A 24471-nucleotide genomic window follows, 5' to 3' on the forward strand; every position below is an offset into this window, starting at 1 on the left:
AATTTCCTACTTTCCAGTTGTCTACCATTGTCTGCCACGCCTATAAACACAGTCCCTGCTTCTCGATGAAATGAATGTGTGCTTCAGCACACCACCTGTACCCTGTCTCTGGGCCACAGCACACATAAAGCATCTGTCTAACTCTACAGTGACCTTCACTGTAAGGATTCTTGCTTTCCTAATGAAGGACCTCTGAATGCTTTTAGGCCAGTGATTTTAAATATGTAGTGTCTAAGAATGGAGATTACTGGTTTTATGCCTACTTGCAATGTTTAACCTGTTGAGTTATATACCTACATGTTACTTGACAGTATGTTAATTTCTACTTAAGTCTTTTGAAATTAGTTTAAAACCTCATCTGAATATATGGTCATTTGCAAATTATACTTGCTCTGGAAACTTTTTGATAATGAACCATGTGTCCTATTCTTAAAATGCTAGGACAATATTCTTCAATTTTAATGTAGTTTCATGACTTCAGGGATGTGACTCTATAGTACATGTTAAATTGGCCAATGAAGGAATTCTTTACAACATGGTTCTACCAACTGTAGCACCACATTCTCCATAATATTGAACGATTAAATCAAATCTTTTTAAACTTACTTATTTTTTATCTAATTGCTTTATCAAAATCACCTGTGATCCCTGTCATTTCATTCAGTATGTCTTATTCAAATATACCTTTAACTTAATAAGGAAATTTAGAGAGTACACCACAGCATCAGTGGTTTTGGAAAATCTTGACTATAAATCTCATGTAAAAGAAAACTTTCTTTTACACTTGGAAATATATAATGTTTTATTTCTTCTACTGTTTCCTTTAAAAAGAAAAAAACAACTTAGTATAATATAATGATTAGGTAAGAATACTTAATCATAGCTGAATTTAATAGTAAGGAGTAATCAGAATGTGATTTCATTAACATGCTTTTCTGGTAGACAGGTCATGAAAGGTGATGGGTATATTTTTATTTCAGGTTAGAGGAAGAAAGAGTGAGCAACTAAAGTTTTGGATCTGTTTCAAGTAATTAAAAAGTTGCTTGTAGTGAAAAATAAATCAAATGATTTAATTACAGTAAATGGATCAATCTGTAAGAAAACAAATTTGCTAGAATTAGCCTCTCCCAGGAACAAGCCTTTTATTGTTGCCCAATATAGAATGGTCAACCCTTAAACCACATTAACAAAGAACAGAAAATAACTCAGCAGTTTGCATTTATGTGTGTTTGTGTATGTATATATAAACATACACACACATATACTATGCATGCATGTAACAATATTAATCAAAGAAAATGAAGCTATCAACTTGAGAGTGACTGGGGGAGAGTTGTCCATGGGAGGAGTTTGAGGGAAGGTAGATGGTAGGAGCTGGAGGAAGAAAAGGGAAGGAGAAAATTATATTATTCTATTCCAATTAAAAAGACTATAAGATAACTTTTTAAAAAGACTCAATTTTACGTATGATTTTGACAGCAGAGAACACAAAAGTGGCCAGGTACATTTAGAAGTTTATTTTTAAATTATATAGCTTCTCATTTTTCAGCATTAAATGTGCAGCTTATATATTTACATATATTTCAGGCTCCATCAATGGAATTTTGAAGTCATGAAAACATCAGATGAACCAGCCTGCAACACCTTGGATTCACATTGGAAAATGAAGTGGAAGCTAAAGGAATGTGGCCTTTAAAGGCGAGCAGTACTGCAGACATTAATGGGCTGGCGGTGTCAAGGCAGACCAGTTTCTAGACAGTAGAGATTATTTTAGTCCAGTATCAAGGTTCAGGACAAAATGTACAACTAAAAACTTTTCATCCCTTCCTCTTCTGCTTCAGACAGGTACCAGCATAGGTGAATTATGATTTTCCCTGGCTGAGAGTGTTTGGTTTTGCCGATGTAGACCATGCCTAGGAATGAAATACTTTTTTTATTTAATGTAGATTATAATGGGAAACACTTTCACAATGGCTGATTTCGAGGACTTGGTTCCAAACTGAGCCAAAATTTCCCCCATGTACTTCATAGCCCGGGAAAACTGTGCTGTGCTGGCCCAGTTTTGAAGGCCACCATGCTCTGTAATAGAAGGATATCATCTTATTGCTGATATCTTTGGAGCGCCCCAAGCAGACACAGAAAATGAATGGAGGCAAAGAGTGTGACGGAGGAGACAAGGAAGGAGGTCTTCCAGCTATTCAGGTTCCTGTGGGTTGGCAGCGTCGTGTGGACCATAATGGCGTGCTTTACATCAGGTGAGCTCTTATCATCTCTTACCTCCAAGTGTGCAGTTTCAAGATTAAGACAGTAAAAGACAAAGTATTTTCACTGACAGCACCTAACGTAGCCTTAATAAATAAAGGTCCTTAAATAAAGGACCTCTGTGCTAGAAATACACAAGAATGTTTCCTCTGTGCTGTTAGCAATGTAAATGTCCTTAGATTATTGAATATAATCTCTGTATTACTTTTGTCTGCATGAAGCTCTTCCTGCTTCTCTGTAATAATGATAAGGAAAATACAAAGCTTTCTAAAAGAAATGTAAACAAGAATACTATATTCACAGGAGAATGTGAAATACTGGAAATAAGCCCAGTATTTCTCTTTTTAACAGCTATACTCCATCTAGCTTTTCTGAAGCTTTAGCAACTTCCATTGTCAGACTTATTAACCTAAGATAACTTTTACCTTTTCTGTATATATTTTTATCAGTTTTCTTACTGTAATAGCAAAAACAAAGAAGTCATAATGTTCATGTTTTTGGCAAGTATATAAATGCATGTGGAGAGAGGGAGGGAGGGAGGGAGAGAGAGAACAAAATGAATGGAATAAATCAGTTGGCTGTTAAAGTTTTAGCTCCCTTGCTAGGAGTGGTGGCCCACTCCTTTAACCCTAGTGTTTGGGAAGGAGAGGCAAGTAAACTCTGTGAATTCAAGACCACTTGGGTCTATATAACAAGTTCTAGGCCACCCATGTCTACATAATGAGTTCAGTTCTAAAAAACAAAGCAAAATTTTAGCCTTTATTAAGTCATTGATGCCTAAATTTATTTATACTTTTTAATAAGAAATGACAGATTGGATGCATACATTTCTGTGATACACTTCAAATTAGAAATTTTTAAAAAAGATACAGCACATCATTGTATTGGTGGCATGGGTTTCAGTGTGGCATCTGTAATCTAGCTTCAGCAGAAGAATTCTTCAGTTCCACAAAGATACCTGTATTTGGTGGGCATTGTGGTACATGCCTATAATCGCAGAATTTAGGAGATAGAGGTAAGAAGACCAGGGGTTTTGAGCAGGCTTTAGCTACATAGTGAGTTCAACCAGTCTGGGATACCAGAAACCCTATCCATAGAAAGACAAAATAAAAGCCAAAATTAAGTGAATGAAATATTCCTTAAATGAATGAGATATTCTTTGATTTATAAATATAAAAAAATCATATGCCATAACTCAAGAAGGCAGTATAGATATGGATTTGTTTGGTTTGGATAAGAAGGTTCTTGAGATTAAACTTAAATTCCAATTGAAACTTCCTTGTCAGTTATATTTCTTTTTTCTGTAATTTTAAAGGTGTTCCTTGTTAAGTGTAGTGAAGGAAGCAAAAAAGTAGGGAATGTGTAGTCTAGCCCATGGGAATAAGATACACAAACACTCCTGATTAATTTCTTCAAAGTATTCCTCCTGCCACCGTTGTTCATAGATTGCCAGAAATATCTTATTACTAATACAACACTGCACGTTATCAGAGACATGTTTGTGTTCATGTTGTTCAAGATCTATAAAGAAAAGAATACATACAACCTGGGCCAAGTGATTTCAAAGTCTTGATAACTAACAAAATCAGCTTTTCACATCACTGTAACTAAAAGTCAGGTCAAGTCTAGGAGTCAAAAACCAAATGAAGGTCTAAGAATTCACAGTGACCTTGTGCATGAGTTTCCAAATCTCCCTAGTCTTGAATGTCTGATAATCCTCTCAGCATAATGTCTCCAAATCAAATCTGAACACCAAGAATTCTTAGAGAAAAACTTGCCAGATAAGGTAAAATTAAAATGTTTTCCGGTTAAATCAAGTCAGCATGGATCTGATCTGTTTGCTGAAGCCAGTTAAATTATTGCCGGAACATTTGTGGGAAGTTAGCCCACCTTCTGCTGCTCCTTGCACACAGTCCTGCTCACAGCTGCCTGCACACAGTTCCCTGCACACAGCTCCATGCACACAGTTCCCTGCACACAGCTCCATGCACACAGTCCTGCACACAGCTGCCCTGCACACAGTCCTGCTCACAGCTCCATGCACACAGTCCTGCACACACAGTCATGCTCACAGCTGCCTGCACACAGTCCTGCACACAGCTCCATGCACACAATCCTGCACACAGCTCCATGCACACAGTCCTGCACACAGCTCCATGCACACAGTTCCCTGCACACAGCTCCATGCACACAGTCCTGCACACAGCTCCATGCACACAGTCCTGCACACAGCTCCATGCACACAGTTCCCTGCACACAGCTCCATGCACACAATCCTGCACACAGCTCCATGCACACAGTCCTGCACACAGCTCCATGCACACAATCCTGCACACAGCTCCATGCACACAGTCCTGCACACAGCTCCATGCACACAGTTCCCTGCACACAGCTCCATGCACACAGACCTGCACACAGCTCCATGCACACAGTTCCCTGCACACAGCTCCATGCACACAGTCCTGCACACAGCTCCATGCACACAGTCCTGCACACAGTCCTGCACACAGCTCCATGCACACAGTCCTGCACACAGCTCCATGCACACAGCTCCATGCACACAGTTCTGCACACAGCTCCATGCACACAGTCCTGCACACAGCTCCATGCACACAGTCCTGCACACAGCTCCATGCACACAGTCCTGCACACAGCTCATCTCTAGGTTAGTTTCCAGCTGTTCCTGCCTCATAGCACAGAGTCTACATATCAGTTAAGCTTGCCACCTGTTTCCAATCCTTTAAGCATTATCTGTGATTTAAGACATAACTATTTTTACATTAATTATCACTAGCAAAAGTTATTTAAAGAACTACAACTGAAGAAAAAGACTGAGCTGAGTGTTAGGGAAGTATTTTTAAAGTGTCTGGAGTATTCTTAATAGACTTCTTCACTTTAGGCTAAATTTTACAATTAAAACCCTCTAGATTGCTATCCATACACTTTGTTTTAAGTAAAATATTGAACAGTTTCTTTGTATTAAACTTACTAATTCTTCATGAGAGAAAAACAGTATGATATATTTTAGTTGCATTGTTTTATCAAGATTATGAGACCTATAAAGGCACCTGTGCCTCTGTCTGCTATGGTGAAATTCCAGTCTACAATGTGAAATTATTATTTCTTCATGTCATCCAAAACACCCTAAATAGATCACTTAAGATTATTTTAGACTTTTTGTTTGTGCCAAAGTCACTTGTACAACTTTTTTTACTTATTTTTTTCATTTTTATACTCCAGATTGTATTCCCTTTCTGGTCCACCCTCTAACCATTCCACATCCCATTTCTCCTCCCACCCCACCACCCTCCCCTTCTCCATGAGGATGTCCCCACCCCACCCACCAAATCAGACCTCTAAATTCCCTGGGGCCTCTAGTCTCTTGAGGGGTAGATCTTCTCTGACTGAACCCTGATCCTATAGTCCTCTGCTGTGTGTTGGGGCATCATATCAGCTGTGTATACTGCCTGGTTGGTGACCCAGTGTCTGAGAGATCTCAGGGGTCTAGGTTAGTTGAGACCTCTGGTCCTTATAGGGTTCCCTCCTCCTCAGCTTCCTCCAGCTTTTCCCTAATTCAACCACAGGGTCAGCAGCTTCTGGAGGTTGGTTGGGTGCAAATACCTGCATCTGATTCCTTCAGCTGCTCCTTGGGTCTTTCAGAGGGCAGTCATAATAAGCCCCTCCCCTTTCACTTTTTTTTTCTTTTTAGTGGAAATGTTTTTATTTACATTTCAAGTGTTATTCCCTTTCCCAGTTTCCCTTCCTGAATCTCCCTACCCCTCCCCCCACCCTTGCCTCTCTTTTTGTGAATGCTCAATAGCCTCAGTAATGGTGTGAGGTCTTGGGGCCTCCCCTTGAGCTGGACCCCACTTTGGGCCTGTAGCTGGCCCTTCTTTTTCTCAGGCTCTTCTCCCTTTCTATCTCTGCAATTCTTTAGGACAGGAACAACTATGGGTCAGAGTTTTGACTGGGATGGCAACCTCATCCCTCCACTTGGTGCCCCATCTTTATGCTGAAGGCGGGCTCTACAAGTTCCCTCTCCCCACTGTAGGGCATTTCATCCAGCCCCTCTCCCTTGAGTCTTGAGAGTCTATCACCTCCCAGTACAGTCTATCACCAGGTCTCCGGTACATTTTAGAGGGTCCTCCCAACCTCCTGCCTCCCAAGGTCAGTCGCCTGTTTTCAATTTTTCTCCTGGCCCTGGGGACTTCAGTTCTTTTTTCCTCACCAGATCATGTTTCCCTCCGCCCCCCCCATACCCGCTCCCTCCCAGGTTCCTTCTTCCCTCCCTACCCCTCCTCCCTGGGCGCCACAACTTGTGGTTAACTTCTTTTCCCTCCCAAGATGGTCAGAGGTGTCCTCACTTGGCCCCTTCAGCTTGTTGACCTTTTTGAATTTTGTGGATTGTATCTTGGGTACTCTATACTTTTATTTCTTATTTTTTATTTTTGGCTAATCCACTTAGTGAGTACATACTATGCATGTCCTTTTAGGTCTGAGTTACCTCACTCAGGATATTTTTTAGTTCCATCCATTTGCCTGTAAAATTCAGGATGTCCTTGTTCTTAATGGCTGAGTAGTATTCCATTGTGTAAAAATCTTCCACTGGTAAGATTTCCTGAAGGAGGCAGAGGCAGGAGGGTCACAAGTTCGAGGCCAGACTGATCTATAATGTTTTATGAACACAGCATAAGTTGCCTCTTAACATAGCCCATTTCAAGTACTGCCTGTGTTTCTGTGGAGTTAGAATAGAATATCCAGGAGTGATGGTTTGCATGTGAAGCAGGGGTTTTTTGTGTTTGTTTGTTGTTTTGGATAAATTTCATCAGAAGGCTTCAGGGGTGGTTTTCTAAAGAGTCATAAATAAAATATATTATTTTTGTATGTATAAATTTTGGGATGCACTAATGTTTTTAAAAATATCAACCTATTAATAATAAAATGCAAACTTAGCTCTTACTGTATAGACTTGCAGTGACTTCATGCTTACTTACTTTAGACTCCATGGCCTGAAAACCTGAGCCTGGACACTTGTACTACATTTCGTGACACCTAACACTGCACTTCCTCAAACGTTTGCCATCTTCTGTCAGCTCTACCTGCTACCTGTCCCCTTTCTGTCGGCCTCTGTTCAGTAGAATTTGAGTTGGGTCACACCTGTCAGTGCTGAGAGACACACAGAGGGCCTGGGAGGGCCATGGATGGAGAGCCTCTGCTTCTACACAGACAGGCAGAGACACAGGATGGACTGGCCTCCAGCTTCTCAGCGTGTTACCATTTCCCTTTCTCCTCAGCCAGCTTAAAGCAGATCTTAGGTTCGAATAAATAGCATTACCTTTATTACTTTTCCTCTTCCTTTCTTACCTGTTCGTATCCTTTCCTAAGAATACAAGTTTCCCATCTTTAATCCAATCCAAAGTTTTCTAAATATTTTGTCTCGTTTTCTATGAAAATATGTATTTTCCTGAAAAATATTTTGATTGCAAAGAGACAGTGTTAACATCTGTAATTTAGTAGCTGATAGAATATTGGAAATAAAATGTTTTCTTACTAGGAAAATAATATCTCATGAAGGACCAATAAGTCTGTAAATTCTACTTTTTTATTTTACAAGAAAGCATATACATTATATGTGTAGTCAAATTATTTGCTGATGTTTTTCTACACTATTTTTGCAGTCCCAGTGGGTCTGTGTTATCTTGCTTGGACCAGGTTAAGACATACCTGCTTACTGATGGAACATGCAAGTGTGGCTTGGAGTGTCCTCTTATTCTGCCCAAGGTAACGGTTTCACAGTAGAGCCGCAGCAGCCTTTCAGTGTGGGCGTGGGCTCGGTCATTCCTTGTATTTGCTTTCTCATCTGCCATCTCACTTATTTTCATTTTAATTATTTTATGTGCACTTTGGAATGCTTAAAGATTGTGAAAAAATAACTTGATTTTCAAAGGTGGCATATTGACTATTTCGTTATACCTTTTATTGGCGCTTTGCTTGTAGTACAGTATGTCCATTCGCTACTACGGCGACTCGGATCTGTAATGCTGGGTTTGCACTGGTATTGGTAAAGCTGCCACTGATTAAAGTCACAAAATCCAGCTCTCACTGTAGAAATATGAAGCAGTTTTACTGCTTTACAGAGTAAAAAAGCAATATAATCCAAAATGGTGAAGTATTATTTGCTATAAAATAGATAATTATTCTCTGAACTATGTATTTAGTACTAATTTTAAAACTAAAGATTATTTTAAGCACCTTTTTCTTTTGGTACATTACCATATTTTTAAAAGAAATTTATATAATAAGAATTTTTGATGTACAATAGATTTTTAGATCAGTAAGGAGGTGATATTAATTTAGCAATGAAAGTAAGCAGCAGGGAGAGTAAGCGGACGGGATGCTGTGGCTTTTCACGTCTCTCAGTGTGCTCCATTTGTCTCTGTGCTGTCACGCTGTCAGGAAGGACCTAAAGCATAAACACTGTTAGATTTTATACTCTTCCCTGTCTATAATTAAATTAACTATCATAAAATTTGTATAATTTTCATTGTCTGTCACTAAAAAATATTATTTGACCAGAAGTATTTTTTAAATTATGTAAAGTTGTTTTCCTTCCATTTAAAACCTTAAAGGCTTGATTCCTATTTGTAGCTTAATCTATGCACAGTGTTTCTCTGTGTAAACAAGAGGTTTTTCTATTAAATGTTTCCTAGACATACTATAAACAGAATCTGTGGTTTTTTTCCAGGTGTTTAATTTTGATCCTGGAGCTGCTGTGAAGCAGAGAACTGCAGAAGATGTTAAGGCAGATGATGATGTCACAAAGCTATGCATACATAAGAGAAAAATCATTGCAGTGGCCACACTCCATAAAAGCATGGAGGCCCCACATCCTTCTCTGGTGCTCACCAGTCCTGGAGGAGGAACAAGTATGTAATATTGTCGCAGGGCTAGGAAATCTCCTGACTCCATTCCAAGAGAAAGAATAGCTAGGAATCACCTTGCAAGGGATTTCTTAGTATCTATTTTGAACATCCACAGTTTTACGTGTTCTAACATTTTGAGTATAAAGAGCAACTCTTCTTTGAAAAAAATTACCATGGATATGCTTTTCAAATTCTCTTATTTGTAACATACAGTTGCATAATCAAAATCAATACTAGCCAGCAAATTAAAATTCTGTGTATCCGCATACAGAAAAGCTAACAGGAATAAAGACTAAGTTGTTTTATAGAAAACAATCCACTAATATAGGGCTAAATTTCAGTGAATAAGGTCAAGTCCCAAATATAGCTTACCAGTATTATTAGAAGATTGTTTTATCTTACTATGTTTTATTTTATTATTATCCCTTAGATGTCTGTTTTCTAATGAGAGACAGAGGATGGATCCAGATGGGAGGGGAAAAACTGGGGGAAGTGGAGCTGGAGCAAACTGTACCCAGGATATAATACAGAGAAAGTCCATTTTCAATCAGTCAAATAAAAAGAAACTAGTCATGTTACTTTTTTTTAGTCATAATAGCTATTTATTAAGCAACTACCCAAATGCAAATCACTTGGCCATGAGATTTTTATGGCACACTCTGACAAAACACACACAAACACACATACCTCTTCCTTTTTAAGTAAAATTTTTAGCACATTTATGTATTGAAGTGTGTTTGTGTATGCATGAACATTCATGGTCACAGTGCACATATGTGAAGGTCACAAGGCAACTTGAAAAAGTAGTGTCAGGGCCTGGTGGGAGATACCTTTACCCATTGATCCACCTCGCTATCCCTCCCACTCTCCGTCATAAAAAATTGCAAGGGTGCAGAAAAGTATCAGGGTATGTGTTGAATTCCCCTCTGCTGTGAAGTTTGATCTTCCAGGCTATACATAAACATTCTTGCCAACATCAGAAACTCTCTGATGAAAGCATATTCCCCTGTGCCACCCACCACAATCCAATGATGCTGATAAAATTCTAGGAGCTAATCTGTAGCCTGCACTCAAGTTCCTTTTATTTTCCTACTAATAGCCCTGCTAGCATTAAAAGTTGATTCCTGTTTTAGAATCTAGAATATAATCCAAGATTGTACATTGTAATTACCTTTTACATTCCCTTAGTCTTCAGTTCCCAGCGTTGTCAATCTTTCATGACATTGACATTTTTTAGGCACATGGGTTAAGTTTGGATTTCTTCATTGTTTCCTTATAGTACTCTTATGCCCAATTTCATAGGAATGATATGTGATTGATGTTCTATCTTCTTCAAGAAGCACATGTCAGCTAATCCTGTGTTGGTAACATTAAATTTGATTACTTGTTTAAGATTGGGTCTATTTGATTTTCTCACTGTTAGGGTCCAACCTCCCCCCCCCCCCCGGCCAATGATCAATTTGCTTTGTGGGATTACTTGAGGCTGACAATTTCTGCTCATAAAATACATGTGAACTACCTTTAAAATAGTATAGTCTATCTGACATCGAAACAGTAACTCAAAACAGACACAAATAAGCTCCCAGATGGCTATTCGGCTATTTGATGGACAGCTGATTCTGTTCTACCAGGTTCTGAAAAATACCACCATGATGTATCTAGCCATCACTGAAGGTTGTATGACAGTACTCAAATTAGAACTGCTTATGGAAAATAATTTACATAGAAAGATCATGGAAACTTTATTCCATAATCATATACCATATTTAGTCGGCCACAAATAGTGGATAGCGTGGGAAATGATCTGAGTTGAGTGGGAGATAAACTAACAATAAGTAAACTGGAGCCAGACCAATGAGAGCCCCAGATGCAAGAATATTTGCATCTCATACACGTAACTAAAAGGACTGAGGCTGAGGGTGCAGAGAAAGAAAAGGTGCTATTTAGTTGCTGTTACTGTAGAGCTCTGTACAGTAACCCACTAACTCTGAGCAAGGAATGATCAAAAGAATTGTTTCTCTGAAGGAGATAAGAAAAACATGTTTCAGGGAACTTAATTCCTAACAAAAAGTATAGGTTCTTAATTTCAAATTAGCTCCCACATTGTAAATGTACATTTGATAGTAATAGGTGAATGTAAAAATGTAACCCTGCCCTGCCACCTTACCATATAGCTATTCCCACTTTGCATGCATTTGGCACACGCATTGCATATGCTCTTCTTTTTAGATTTATGGCCGTCTGTATATCGGAATACCACACACATGCCTGGTGCCAGCAGAGGTCATATAAGGACATCTGATCTCCTGGAACTAGAGCTACATATGTGGTCAGGTGCCATGTAGGTGCTAGGAGCTCAACCAAGCTCCTCTGTAAGAGTAGCCAGTGTCTTAACCACCGAGCCAATTCCAGCTCGTACTGCTCTTAAACTTGCTGATCACATACCCTCTTGCCTGCCTCTGCAATCCACACTACTGCTAAAAACCCTAGCAGAATCATGGTCTAGGACTTTACTGTACCTGTACATGAGTTCAATTCTTGAGAAGTGTGTCGCATTTCCTTTTAGAACGATGTGTGTCGTTGAATTAAGTGCACTGTTTCACTAGCTTCACACCAAACCTGTTTCCTAACTTTGTTATTATAAACTGAGGTTTAAGTAATTAAAAAGTCAGACTTACAGAGAAACTTTCACCTCCCTTTAGCATAAATGTTAACTCCATTTGTATCTGCTCTTTTAAATGTTCGACCTGTATATGCTTGACAGTACCTCACCAGCACCAAGATTTCACACGTGCTAACTGTACTTCAGCCCCTGTCATTCAACATCGCTTGACTCCTGCCTATTTAACATTCTTATTATTTTAAAGATATAGATACAGAGGAAATCCTTTCAAAACCACAACTGTTGTATAAATTCTGTTATCTAAATAGAAAATGTGCCACTACTACCTGTGTCTTAATTATGGGATTATAAATAATTATATAAATACATTGATAATTTTTAAAAATGCAAACAGGAGACTCATATTACTATAAAAAATATAGTCCATGGTCTTGCTAGACATGCTAATTTAACTCTATTCTCACTCTCCAGCAAGTACCATGAACTGCATATCTTAATCCATTGTTCCTTTAATTAAGAACCTTTAATGATCCCTCTTTAACAAGAAAATTAGCCTCAGTTAAATGTATCCTGTCTTCTGTTACTTAGTCCCAACGTAATTACTCTTTTAAAGAACCTCTACCGTACTAGAATCAGAAAGCCTACATATTCCAATTGTGACATATGCCCACTCCTCTCTGTGCTGGAGTCTATGTGCCCATGGTGGAGAAATCTTAAAGTTATTATACGATTTGACCTGTATACTCTCTTGCAAATAGTAGACGTTGGTTCATTTTAAGTGTGTAATTACCCCTTAAGTATATCTCTGATTGCAAATGAATCTAAGTATAATTGCTAATATGCTTTTAAGTCTCAAAATAGATATGGCAGATACATAGTATGGTTGGTGGCACTTTCATCTCTGCCTTCATAGACTCTCTGGCATTCCTCACAGTACAACTCTAACAGCATTCTTTTCAGTACAGCTCTGGAAGCAGCCAACACAAATGAACAGGAATTAGCATATGAGAATACTATTTGCCATCTTTGTTTTAGAACATGCAACATTATAAAATATTTAAGTATTCTTAGGGCCTTACTTTTTTTTTAAATCTTAAGCCTAAAATTCTGACATGATAGGCTAAAAATTCTGTATGATGAGCCATCTTGCTTTTGTTGCCTGTATTCTGTCTGATCTCCAAAGCAACCGAAGGTTTTCTGAAAAGATGGAGAAATGGACTGATGTGAAAGGGAATACTGAATTGCAACCCAGTACCGAAGACTAAAATTCCAACTAACTTGTACATGAGAAGTCTGTCCTTACAAGGGGACTGTAATGTCTTACCCAAGCTGGTTAGCTAAGCTGTCCTCACAATAGGGACAGAGTAAGAAATCGCATTATGCAGAATTACAAATAGTTCTCATCCAGGAAGCATGGTTATATCACTACGTGTATTCTTGTTATCACTGCTACAATAAAAAACAGAAACCTCATTTACTTAAATCACAGAGCCTAGGAGCCTTGCTCTCACCGTGACAAATTCTAGGATAAGGAACTATTTCCATGGCATCTCAGGAGGTTTCAGTCAAGTAACCGAAACAGTTACAGAGTAACTCATTATCTTGTGCAAATAGCAATTTATGTAAGCACCACAAGAAAACAATGCCACAAAGATTACTATTTTTCTGTTGTGACTGTTCTGAAAAATTGCAAATGCAGCAAAACAGCAACACTGCAATCACCATCTGGGCTGTCAGTCTTGGTGTTTCGAATTCTAAATATTAAAATGACTAATGTCAGCCTGTACTGATTGTTATGGCCATGGGTTCTTAACCCACAAGAGTAAACAAGGACAAAAAGTAGTTACTAAGAACCTTCCATCAATTAGGGATGGATAATATACTTTGTTTAAATCAGAGTTTCATATAGCATACAAAATTGTTTTAACCGTGTACAGTTACAGTTTTCACTTGCATTCCCAGGTGTCCTTGTCTCTCCCTCCTCAATTTTCTCTCTTCCTCTCTCCTTCCCAAAACAAAATAACTGAGACAATTAACAATTTCTTTTCTCTTTCACATCAGATGCAACTCCAGTAGTACCTTCACGGGCAGCAACTCCAAGATCAGTAAGAAACAAGTCTCATGAAGGAATTACAAATTCTGTAATGCCGGAATGTAAGAATCCTTTCAAGTTAATGACTGGGTCATCAAATGCCATGGGAAGGCTATACATGCAAGACCTGCCTGGAAGCCAGCAGCAGGAACTCCACCCTGTCTACCCCCGCCAGAGATTGGGCAGCAGTGAGCATGGACAGAAATCTCCATTTCGTGGCAGCCATGGAGGCCTGCCCAGCCCAGCGTCATCAGGGTCCCAGATCTATGGAGATGGCTCAATCTCTCCAAGGACTGACCCACTTGGAAGCCCTGATGTCTTCACAAGAAATAACCCTTGTTTTCATGGAGCTCCCAATTCCAGTCCTATTCACCTGAATAGGACCCCTCTTTCGCCACCTTCAGTAATGCTACATGGTTCTCCCGTACAGCCATCCTGTGCAATGGCTGGAAGAACTAATATACCTCTTTCCCCAACCTTGACTACAAAGAGTCCAGTAATGAAAAAACCAATGTGTAATTTTTCAACTAATATGGAAATACCACGAGCAATGTTCCACCACAAACCACCCCAAGGCCCACCTCCCCCTCCTCCACCTTCTTGTGCTCTTCAGAAAAAGCCATTAACATCTGAGAAAGATCCACTTGGCATTCTTGACCCTATTCCTAGTAAACCAGTGAACCAGAACCCAATTATCATTAATCCAACCAGTTTCCATTCAAATGTCCACTCTCAGGTACCTGTGATGAATGTAAGCATGCCTCCTGCTGTTGTTCCTTTGCCAAGTAATCTCCCATTGCCAACTGTAAAACCTGGTCACATGAATCATGGGAGTCATGTACAAAGAATTCAGCATTCAGCTTCAACCTCCCTGTCCCCTTCTCCAGTGACATCCCCAGTGCACATGATGGGGACTGGAATTGGAAGGATTGAGGCATCGCCCCAAAGATCACGCTCATCTTCCACATCATCAGATCATGGAAATTTCATGATGCCACCTGTAGGACCCCAGGCCACTTGTAGTGGCATAAAGGTTCCACCTAGGTCACCAAGGTCAACAATAGGTTCCCCAAGGCCATCAATGCCATCAAGCCCTTCTACCAAGTCTGATGGACATCATCAGTACAAGGATATCCCTAACCCATTGATTGCTGGAATGAGTAATGTACTCAACACCCCAAGCAGTGCAGCTTTTCCGACTGCACCTGCCGGAAACGGTTCTGTAAAGGGTCAGCCTGGTTTGCTGGGAATGCCTTTAAATCAGATCTTGAACCAGCACAATGCTGCCTCCTTTCCAGCAAGTAGTTTACTCTCAGCAGCAGCCAAAGCACAGCTAGCAAATCAAAACAAACTTGCTGGTAACAACAGTAGCAGCAGTAACAATTCTGGACCTGTTGCCAGCAGCGGCAACACTGAAGGACACAGCACTTTAAACACCATGTTCCCTCCAACTGCCAACATGCTTCTCCCAACAGGTGAAGGTCAAAGTGGTCGAGCAGCACTAAGAGATAAGTTGATGTCTCAGCAAAAAGACTCATTACGGAAAAGAAAGCAGCCACCTACCACAGTGTTGAGTTTGCTCAGACAGTCTCAAATGGATAGTTCTGCAGCTCCTAAACCTGCACCTGACTTGCTAAGGAAGCACGGGCAGGGGTCATTTCCCATCAGTTCAATGTCTCAGTTACTACAGTCTATGAGTTGTCAAAGCTCTCACTTGAGTAGCAATAGTACCCCGGGTTGTGGGGGATCAAATACTGCTTTGCCTTGCTCTGCTAACCAGCTGCATTTTCCAGATCCTAACATGAATTCCACTGTTCTTCAGAATTCACTGACACAGAGCCTACCTTTAAGAGGGGAAGCCGTGCACTGCCACAGTGCAAACACTAACTTTGTTCACAGTCACAGTCCAGTCCCCAACCACCATCTTGCAGGTTTAATAAGTCAGATTCAGGCTAGCGGGAACTGTGGGACGCTCAGTCAGTCGGGCATGGCTTTAGGAAACTCATTACATCCCAATCCACCTCAGTCAAGAATTTCAACGTCCTCCACTCCAGTGATACCAAACAGCATTGTTAGCAGCTATAATCAAACAAGTTCTGAAGCAGGTATGATTTTATTAGAAAAAAGTACCCAGAGGTACTAGTTTTCTACAGTTTTTAAATTTTTGTACCGAAATATTTATTATGATAAGAGATGTTCCTTTCCCCATTGTGAAAATTCTCTTCATTTCTTTAGTATTTATAATTTTATTTACAGAATGATGGGGACTTGTCTTTTAGAAAGAATGCCAGCCAAGGGTATTCCATGTGTTCTTGTTATTTGTTGTCCATCTGTGTCCTTTTGAATATTGTTTGATTTTCAATTGGTTTCATAACCATTGGACTGTACACTGCAAAGGAAGCCGCTGAAGGCAAGGTGTCCTGGTTCATGAGATGTGTCCTTGGTTTTCACCAATATAGGAGTTGTTTATCTAGCTCTGACTTGTACACAGGTAAAGGAAGCTCATCTTGGAAAGTCCAGAAAGGCAAAAGGAAATGGATTTCTTTTTTCTTGCTGCTCAACAGAAATAGGTCAGAGGGTAGGAAAGGATCACTAGAGGCTGTGTGAAGTAGGAGGTTGTCTTCTAATGTGTTTCTTACCCTAGTTTGCTGTCCTTTACTGTTTGTTCAAGAAAATTCAAACATGGATATTGGCTACTTCCTTTTTTAAAAAAATAATAATTTAAATTTTCTAATAAAATGAGGCTTGAAAACCTGATTTCCAGAATTTTTTATCTTGGAATTGCTTTAAAGTTTCTCATAGAGCTGAGCTATATTTTTACATCCATATTAAGGTTTGGACCCAAATTATTATAAATCTTCATGCACCATTAATGGAGACGAGTTTATACAAAACACATTAGAAAAACTGTTTTGCACAATAAAATCTTTAGAAATTAATGTAAGAACTGTCATGGAACACTAGACAGATGAATCATTCAAGCAACAAAAATGTGGATCATGGAAACATCAGAGAATATACTCAAAATGTAACACTAATGATTTTAGACTAGGAAACAATGAGGAAGAAATAGAGGATGGCAAGGATGCTATCATTCATATTTAAAATGAGGAGGATTTAAAAACTAAACAGTCTGAAGTTGGGGTTAGCTCAGCAGAGAGCCCTTGTCCAGCATACATAAGACCCTGAGGTCAATCCCAGTACCAGAAAATAAAAACCAGATCCCTAGTCCTGATGAGAAAACTGCTGACACCTTGCTAATATGCTACCATGTAGATGTATGTAGGCTGTGGGAAGTGTTCCCACCCACATGTTTGTTAAAGGTAAAGTCAGGTGTTTTTTTTCCTGATGTCACCCTACACTGCCATCTTTCACAGTTTGTGTTTTGTTTTGTTTGGATGTCAGTATTCTATGAAGAACTGCACAAGGATCTCCTGTATTAAAAACAGAATACAGGCTTTAAATGATTCGAAATGAATAGTGCCTTCTTAGTATTCTTAGCTTAAGGACTCTGGTGAAACTTTATGTGTTTAAAGGTGCATAATGGGCTTCCGGCTTCTTGCTGATTCACGTTGTTTTAGCTAATACTGTACAAATAAAAGTTTAATATATGCACTTAGGAATTAAAACAACAGTAAGTCTGTAAGTGTTTTAAGATGTACCATATTTATTGAGCATGCCTTCAGTCATTTTGGTAAAGCATTGTTAGTCTCATTTATTATTCAGTTTTTATACCCCTTATCATAGCTTGCTTCATGTCAGATCTGTGTTCATATGTGCAAATGTTATGTGTTTCAATAATGATGTATTTCTATGTTTCTATTATGGGAAGGACATTTATTTATATTCTTCTGATTGTCAAGTTTAGACCTATTTTATATAGCCTTGGTCATTTATTTTCTTGTTTTATTTATCCATATAAACATATAACCTAGATTGATCCTGGGTTGTCAAGGCACATGAGCTAAAAGTTTATTAATATAAGAAAAGCTTTAGCATATGAATACCTAAAAGACGAATAACAAATGTTGAGCAGTGTGGTGTATATGGGTGAGCATGTGTGGGCTCACATGAAGTGTACACTTAGTAAAAATCTAGGTCAGTTAAAATTTTGAAAATATTAGACCTAATAAAATTAAATACTAATAGTTGTATGGAGATCAGCTGGTTATGAGTATGGGTTGGTTTACTGACAAACTCTTTTGGTAAGGTAAATACTGAGAAGGATTTTAACCCCATGATTTTTTTGTTATGAAGTGAATTATGTCAACTGAATGTACTATCATAATTGCCTAGCATAAATACCTGTTTACACTGGTGTTTGTTTTTTCATTAATACTCATTGATCAGGCATTCAGAATGAAGCAACAGGGGACAGTACAGCTCTCTTTGTATGAGTAGAGAAAAGCACCTTTTGGTCTTTTTCTAATGTTTTGAGGTAAGGTACATAGCTCATGCCGAAATCAAACTCATGTGTTCTTCTTTCTTGACCTGAGTTCGGGAATTGAAAGCGTGTGCTACCATATTTTATTTGTAAAATGCTACAAATACCTATTATGTGCCAAGGGGTCCACTCATTATTCATGACCTGTGTAGTTGTCCATAGCATAAAATGTTGTATTCATTTAACAGATGAGAAACTTGAACCTCAGACAACCTCACTAACCAAAATCTTCTGACTTAACCAGGATTAGAACTCAGGTTTCTCTGATCCTGAGATATCACCTTCTCAGCTGTGTGCGTTCATCTGAATTGTTTAGTCTCCAGAATCAGTTTTCCTTTTCAAATAGTTAGCACATTAAATCTTGTGACAATCCACAGATGTAAATTTTTAATATACTTTTAGATAAAAGCCAGTTCTTTCTGCCTTCTTTCTTAGCAGTCTGGTATCTTAGCACACATGATTAGAATGCTCCTGTCAGTGCACATGAGCTGTTCAGAGTATCAAGAGAATTCCCTGAATATGTGAACTGTATTTTGGTGACCTTTCTAACTGACACAGGATGGGTCCCTCTGGGTGATGTTTCTGTAGACCTTGGAAGCGGGGTGATGTCAGCTCTTTGAGTCTTGCATGGCATGATGGTACCGTGACAGACTGACAGGAAGCGTGGTCCAACTCTACTTTCCCAACAAAGCCTAACCACAGGTGACCTTCTCACTCCGGTGCCTTGCCAGTCTTTTATATATAGGGCAGAAATACAACACAGACATTAAGAAATGACTTGCTTAATTCAATTAGTAACAAATGTTCAAGATACTTTTTTCATTACCGTGTGTTTCCATGATGTTGGGGAGGCAAGCATGTGCCACAGCACACATGTGGCTGTCAGAGACAGCTCTATGAAGTCCATTCTCACCTTCCACTTCAGTGGGCACCAGGATTTGGCCTCAAGTGGCTAAGCCTGCATTGGCAGATGCCTTTGCCCACTAACCATTCCTCTAGACCCTCAGAACATCCTTTAAGGAGAATCATTCTGTCTTAAACTCTAAAGATACTAGTTTGTAAGCCTATATTCGAAATCTGTATTCACATTTTTAAGCATTCAGTTCAGTTAAGAATTGAAGGCAAAGATTGAGTGATTGTATTAAAAAATTACTACATTTCTTTATTCTGAAAACTTAAGGCTATGTGTTTTACTAATTCTGTTACTGAACAGAATTAATAAATTAATTTTGTTACCTTTCCATGAATGCTTCTGAATATTCTACACTGAAGTGTGTGAAAGTATCTTTTACTTTTTGAATATCAATTTGCAAGGCAAGCCTAATATTCCCATTTTAAAACAATTAGTACATACCATTAAGATTCTTGGTAATGTGCTTACATGGTAAAGCAATGTTCTAGTGGATCTGGAAACTAGACCTCAAAGTCCCCTACCTCAGTCCAGACACAGTGCCATCACACACTGCTCTGGAAATGTATAAGTAGTGGACATTTAAAATAAATGTCAGGGGCCTGGAAAATGGCTTGGTCAGTAAAGTGTTTACTGTGAAAGCAAGAGACCTGGGTGTTTGGAGCCCAGACACCCATATGAAAAGCCATACATAGTGGCCCAGCCCTGTAAGCCTAGTGTTAGAAGGCAGAGACAGACTGGCTAATCTTACCAAATCAGTAAGCCTCAGGTTTACTAAGAGACCCCAACTCAGGAAGTACAGTGAAGAACAGATTAAGGAAAACAATTTACACTGACCTCCAAATGCCTCATGTGCTCTCCTGCAGGCACACCACACTCATACCCACAGACATATCACATGCATACAAAAGTCTCAGTATTTTAAGAAGCAAAGTTCAGCACCTAAGTATGGTGTTCTGGTTTAGAGGGAAGTTTAAAAATCAAGTGTTCTTGACCAGCAGACGTCAATAGGCTTACCAATCTGCTTACCAAATAACAAAAACACAAGTGCCATAACCCAGGTCCTGCTTACATCCATACAACCAGTCCCTCTTTTGGTCCTATGATCTTTTACAGAGTACAAACGGAAGGGTTTAAATTATTATATAAATATACTTAGTGACAACCATGCTGCTTTCCACTGAAGTCCTTAGAATACTTCTACTATAAAATACTTTTTCCCTATTAAAAAACAATCATCTCTGCTTAAGCACATGAAATTATAATGCTGTGAGGAACAGGAGTGTGGGTTTGTGACAGAAGAGAAACATACAGACGTTTATTTGCCTTAACTCTATGCATTAACTCAAGATATAAATAAACCTATGAATAAGCATATGTTCATGAGTATGTACATGTGTGTGTGTGTTATATATTAATTCTTACTGCAAATGAAAATGTTTTCATTCAGCACAAAATACATTTGAAACTCAGGACAGCTAATGAAATGGTAGGTATAAGACCACAGAAAGCTACTTAGTGCATTAGCTCAGTGTATTTATTGTCATTACCATGCCAGTAAATAAAGCAAAGGGAAGTTATGCCCCGCCCTTCCCAGAGGAGATTACAAGTGCAGACAGGTAGAGGTGACCATGTTGAAGAGGCAGCTGTGGGCACTTCTTAGCCTGAAGAAGATGGCAGGGCACCTTGACAGTTGTAACTGAACTGATGCTGGTTTCTAGTGAAAACATTTTAACCTACATTTTTTTTAAACCCTAGACTCACTTTCCCTTCTGATGCTTGTGATTTGCAAGTTTGAAGCTTTCTGTGTTCTTGTTATTTAACCAGAGAACAAACTGCTTGAAAATCTATTCCATTGAAGAGGTGTTTTCACTATAGGCAATGTGTCCTCATCATATCAGGGTCACACCACTTGTTCTGTTTACATAGTCTAGGGTTAATGCTTTCTTGTGTACAAGAGGAGTTAAAATACGTTTTTACTTCAGACATGACTGAAGTCTATGTAATCAAGATGACAACAAACACAGTGCTGTGATGTTTGCTGATTCCGTGATCTATTTTGTACCTGTAAAGAAATAAATTGTAGTATACTAGTCGGAAGACTTTATTCCATTGTATCACATGGAGCACTCTTACACAACCATTACTTCTTCCAGGTCCCTAGGAGATGCCTGAGCTATTATTTACTAGAAGCTGGTTCAAAAATACTTAAGTTAGCTCAAAAGATATCCAGATATTAGAAAGTAGTATTAACCCTACAAAACAATGACCAATGAAAATCAGTGCTAAAAGATATTCCTGTCAAAGTAGATTTTTCATTTCCACATCCACGTAGTCCTAAATAATTCAAAATTATTAAAACTCTTAAATTCTATGAATATAGCAGTATCAGTGCCAGCCATGCAAAGAGTAAAAATTACTATTTTTTTATTATCTTTCAAGTTCAGAGTAACAACTCACCTTTTGCAACCTGGAAGTTTAACCAAAATTAGAATCCCAAAAAGAGTTGCTGAAAGACTCCAAAATTTGGAAGTGGTCCAGAGAGACACACCCACAGACACAGGTGTGAGCGTTCATCCTACACTGTAGTATGGGGCTCATTGGCAGCACAGCTCTGTAGACTATCCTTCAGTGATGGAGCAGCTCAGAGACCTGATCCTAAAGTAGCGCTTTTCAGTTTCTTCCCACAGTAAGAAACTCACTAGAGCCTGCCACATGGCTCTGCAGATAAAAGTGCTGCTGACAAGTGTGACGACCTTAGATACCCAGACCCACATGGTGGAAGGAGACCACCAGTCTTGTAAACTGTCCTCTCATCTTAGAGCCACTACGGTATGTACTCGAATACATGCGCACGCACTCACAGTGTTCTTTAGATCACTGGTGTTACAGTCTGCTAAGGATTTTAATGGATAGAAAATGAAAGTTAAGAAAAATACAGTCTAATATTGTCAGCCTCACTCCATCCTACTCCACTTCACACATACATGTTTAATCACAATCATGACACGCTCCTACTGATTGTAGCTCCCACTAACACTTGTGTGCATAAGCTGGCAGACTTCAAAAGGAGCACTACAGTGGTCTCCAAAAGTTGTATTTCACTTGCCAAAATAAAGTACTAGTTGGAGCATAATAGGTTGACTTTTGTAGCTCATTGGCATGACACAATCGTTTTAGAATATTAATGAACTAATCCAGTGTTTATTGAGCACCTATGATAAACAGGCAATGTAATTTTAGAGTTGCAGATAAGATGGGATATAAGATAGGAAGTTCACTATATTAAAAGTTCATTTATAGTCTCTTGAAACTTCTAATTGGTATTTTGATGCATTTTAACTCACTCATGCATAGGCAGAAGACAAATCCCACCAAAACATGTAACCTCCTTTTTCAGGTCTTGTCATCACACAAATATCCTGTTTACCTTAAAACAAATGAACTTTGTTACTTGGCCAGTCTGACATTTCCTGGGTATTGGTGCAGGATGGGGATGGAGGATGGGGAGCTTCAGGCTGAACTGCCACACAGCATGCGTGAAGTCCTGGTTCCGTCCCCAGCACCAGAAGACAGACATTGTAACCACCAGTCTCCCTAACGTCCTAAGATTTAAGCTGCATCTCTTTCTGACTGCCCACCTTCTCTTCTCCAGCATCTACTGAGGGGCAAGAACATTTCCTCAGATCTTGCAGCTGCTTTCTTCCCCACCATTCATCTTCAGTGTGCTTTTGTTTGGTGTCCCTTTCTCCCTCATGAAAAACCAAATAGCTGCAGGTCCTTTCCTGTCTCCCATATCAAAAATCTGTGTTAGAATCCAAAACAGAAGGGTGAAGTTGGCATGTTTTTCTAAATGCACTGTTACTGTTAATGTGGCTGTTACTAAGGCTTGAAAAAAATAAAGTTTTGCTGGAATACTTAGACTTCTTATAAAAGTTATCTTTTGCTTTACTATGTTATTAAAAAAACAGTCCTTTAAATGTAGAAGACACGTTTTCAGTAGAACTGAGAAATAAAAATGTATTTATTAAATTCATGGAGCATATTTTATCTCTAGAAGGATTTATTTTTATTAAGGATTACTTTTGACTTGTTGACAATGAAAGTACAGTTAGCAAAGCAAATGATAAAGGTCAAACAGTAAAGGAATATTTTTCATTAGACTTACTAGTTTTCATAAGTTTCATATTTTTCTTAGGCTGTTGAGTTTCATGGACAAAAAGGCAGTGTGAGGCCATTTCAGCTTAGAAAGTTCTTGGCACAGAATAAAACCCATTCAAAATTAGAATTCAGCGAATCAAAATAGTGACTTTTTTAAAACACTTCGTTGTTCTGCATGGTATGGGCTTTTTTGACACATACATGTATAGCAATAGTAATGATATTCAAGAGGCAGAAGTTGGTCACAATATGAACTTCTCTCAGGCAGTCTTTGTGACCAGGGAGATAAATCTGAAGAGGCAAAAGCAATTCTAGAACTAAAGCAAATTAAACATCTTAAGAATTTAATAATAAGAAATATCTCTTTGTAAAGCCCTGTAACTTTTTAGACTATTTGTACGTACACACTGAATCCCTGAGCATCTGAGTTGTGTGTGCATGAGGTTTGTGTGCAGTCCCTATGTTCACTCCCTCACCACACTCGCCTGCCTGTCTCTACAGGTCTAGGCTAGGGATCTGGGACCGCTTTCGTTTGAATGGCTTTCCCTTTTTCCTACTTTTAAAACAACAGAAGCAGGAAAAGAAATTGTCACTTCATAGTGGTTGACACAAAGTAATCTTATGTATCCTTATTAAGCAAATGACTGGAACTTGCTAACTTCTTTCGAATTCCCAGATGCTTATCTAATTATTGCTTCATGTTTGGTGACATTTCATCTTAAAAAAAAAAAAAAAAAAACTCACCTTTCCCTTCTCTTAAGTACCAACATCTTGGCTAGGGAAAAAAAAAAAAAAAAACTAACAAATACTTTCTTTACGTAATTAAACAGAATATAGGTTTTTATTGCAGAAGTCTGAGATAGATTCACAAAATAGTACCTGTTTACACTTAGTGGTTCTAAAATCAAATGTAAAAATGCATGCAGTTGCAGGCTTTTCTTTGAGTAACTTCATACTTTAATGAATAGCCTTACAACTGTCCTTTGAGGTAGATGTCTCCTGCTGTGAGGTAACTTGTAACTTCTTGAGAAACTTTCAGTGTTCTGAGGTAATCTG

At 38.8% G+C, this 24471-nt stretch overlaps 1 protein-coding gene across 1 annotated transcript in view; it reads left to right on the top strand.

Annotated features, from left to right (window-relative positions):
• The window catches only part of MBD5 (methyl-CpG binding domain protein 5), a 211605-nt gene that overhangs the window by 150964 nt on the left and 36170 nt on the right, over positions 1-24471 (top strand). Inside the window, exons 6-9 of the mRNA XM_080927275.1 lie at positions 1588-2255; positions 7941-8043; positions 9008-9188; positions 13870-16005. Of these exons, the coding sequence (XP_080783401.1) occupies positions 2143-2255; positions 7941-8043; positions 9008-9188; positions 13870-16005 (2533 nt within the window). The 5' untranslated portion in view covers positions 1588-2142. The remainder of the gene's footprint in view (positions 1-1587; positions 2256-7940; positions 8044-9007; positions 9189-13869; positions 16006-24471) is intronic.

This window comes from Micromys minutus (assembly GCF_963924665.1).
Source record: "Micromys minutus genome assembly, chromosome: 13".
Taxonomy (NCBI): domain Eukaryota; kingdom Metazoa; phylum Chordata; class Mammalia; order Rodentia; family Muridae; genus Micromys; species Micromys minutus.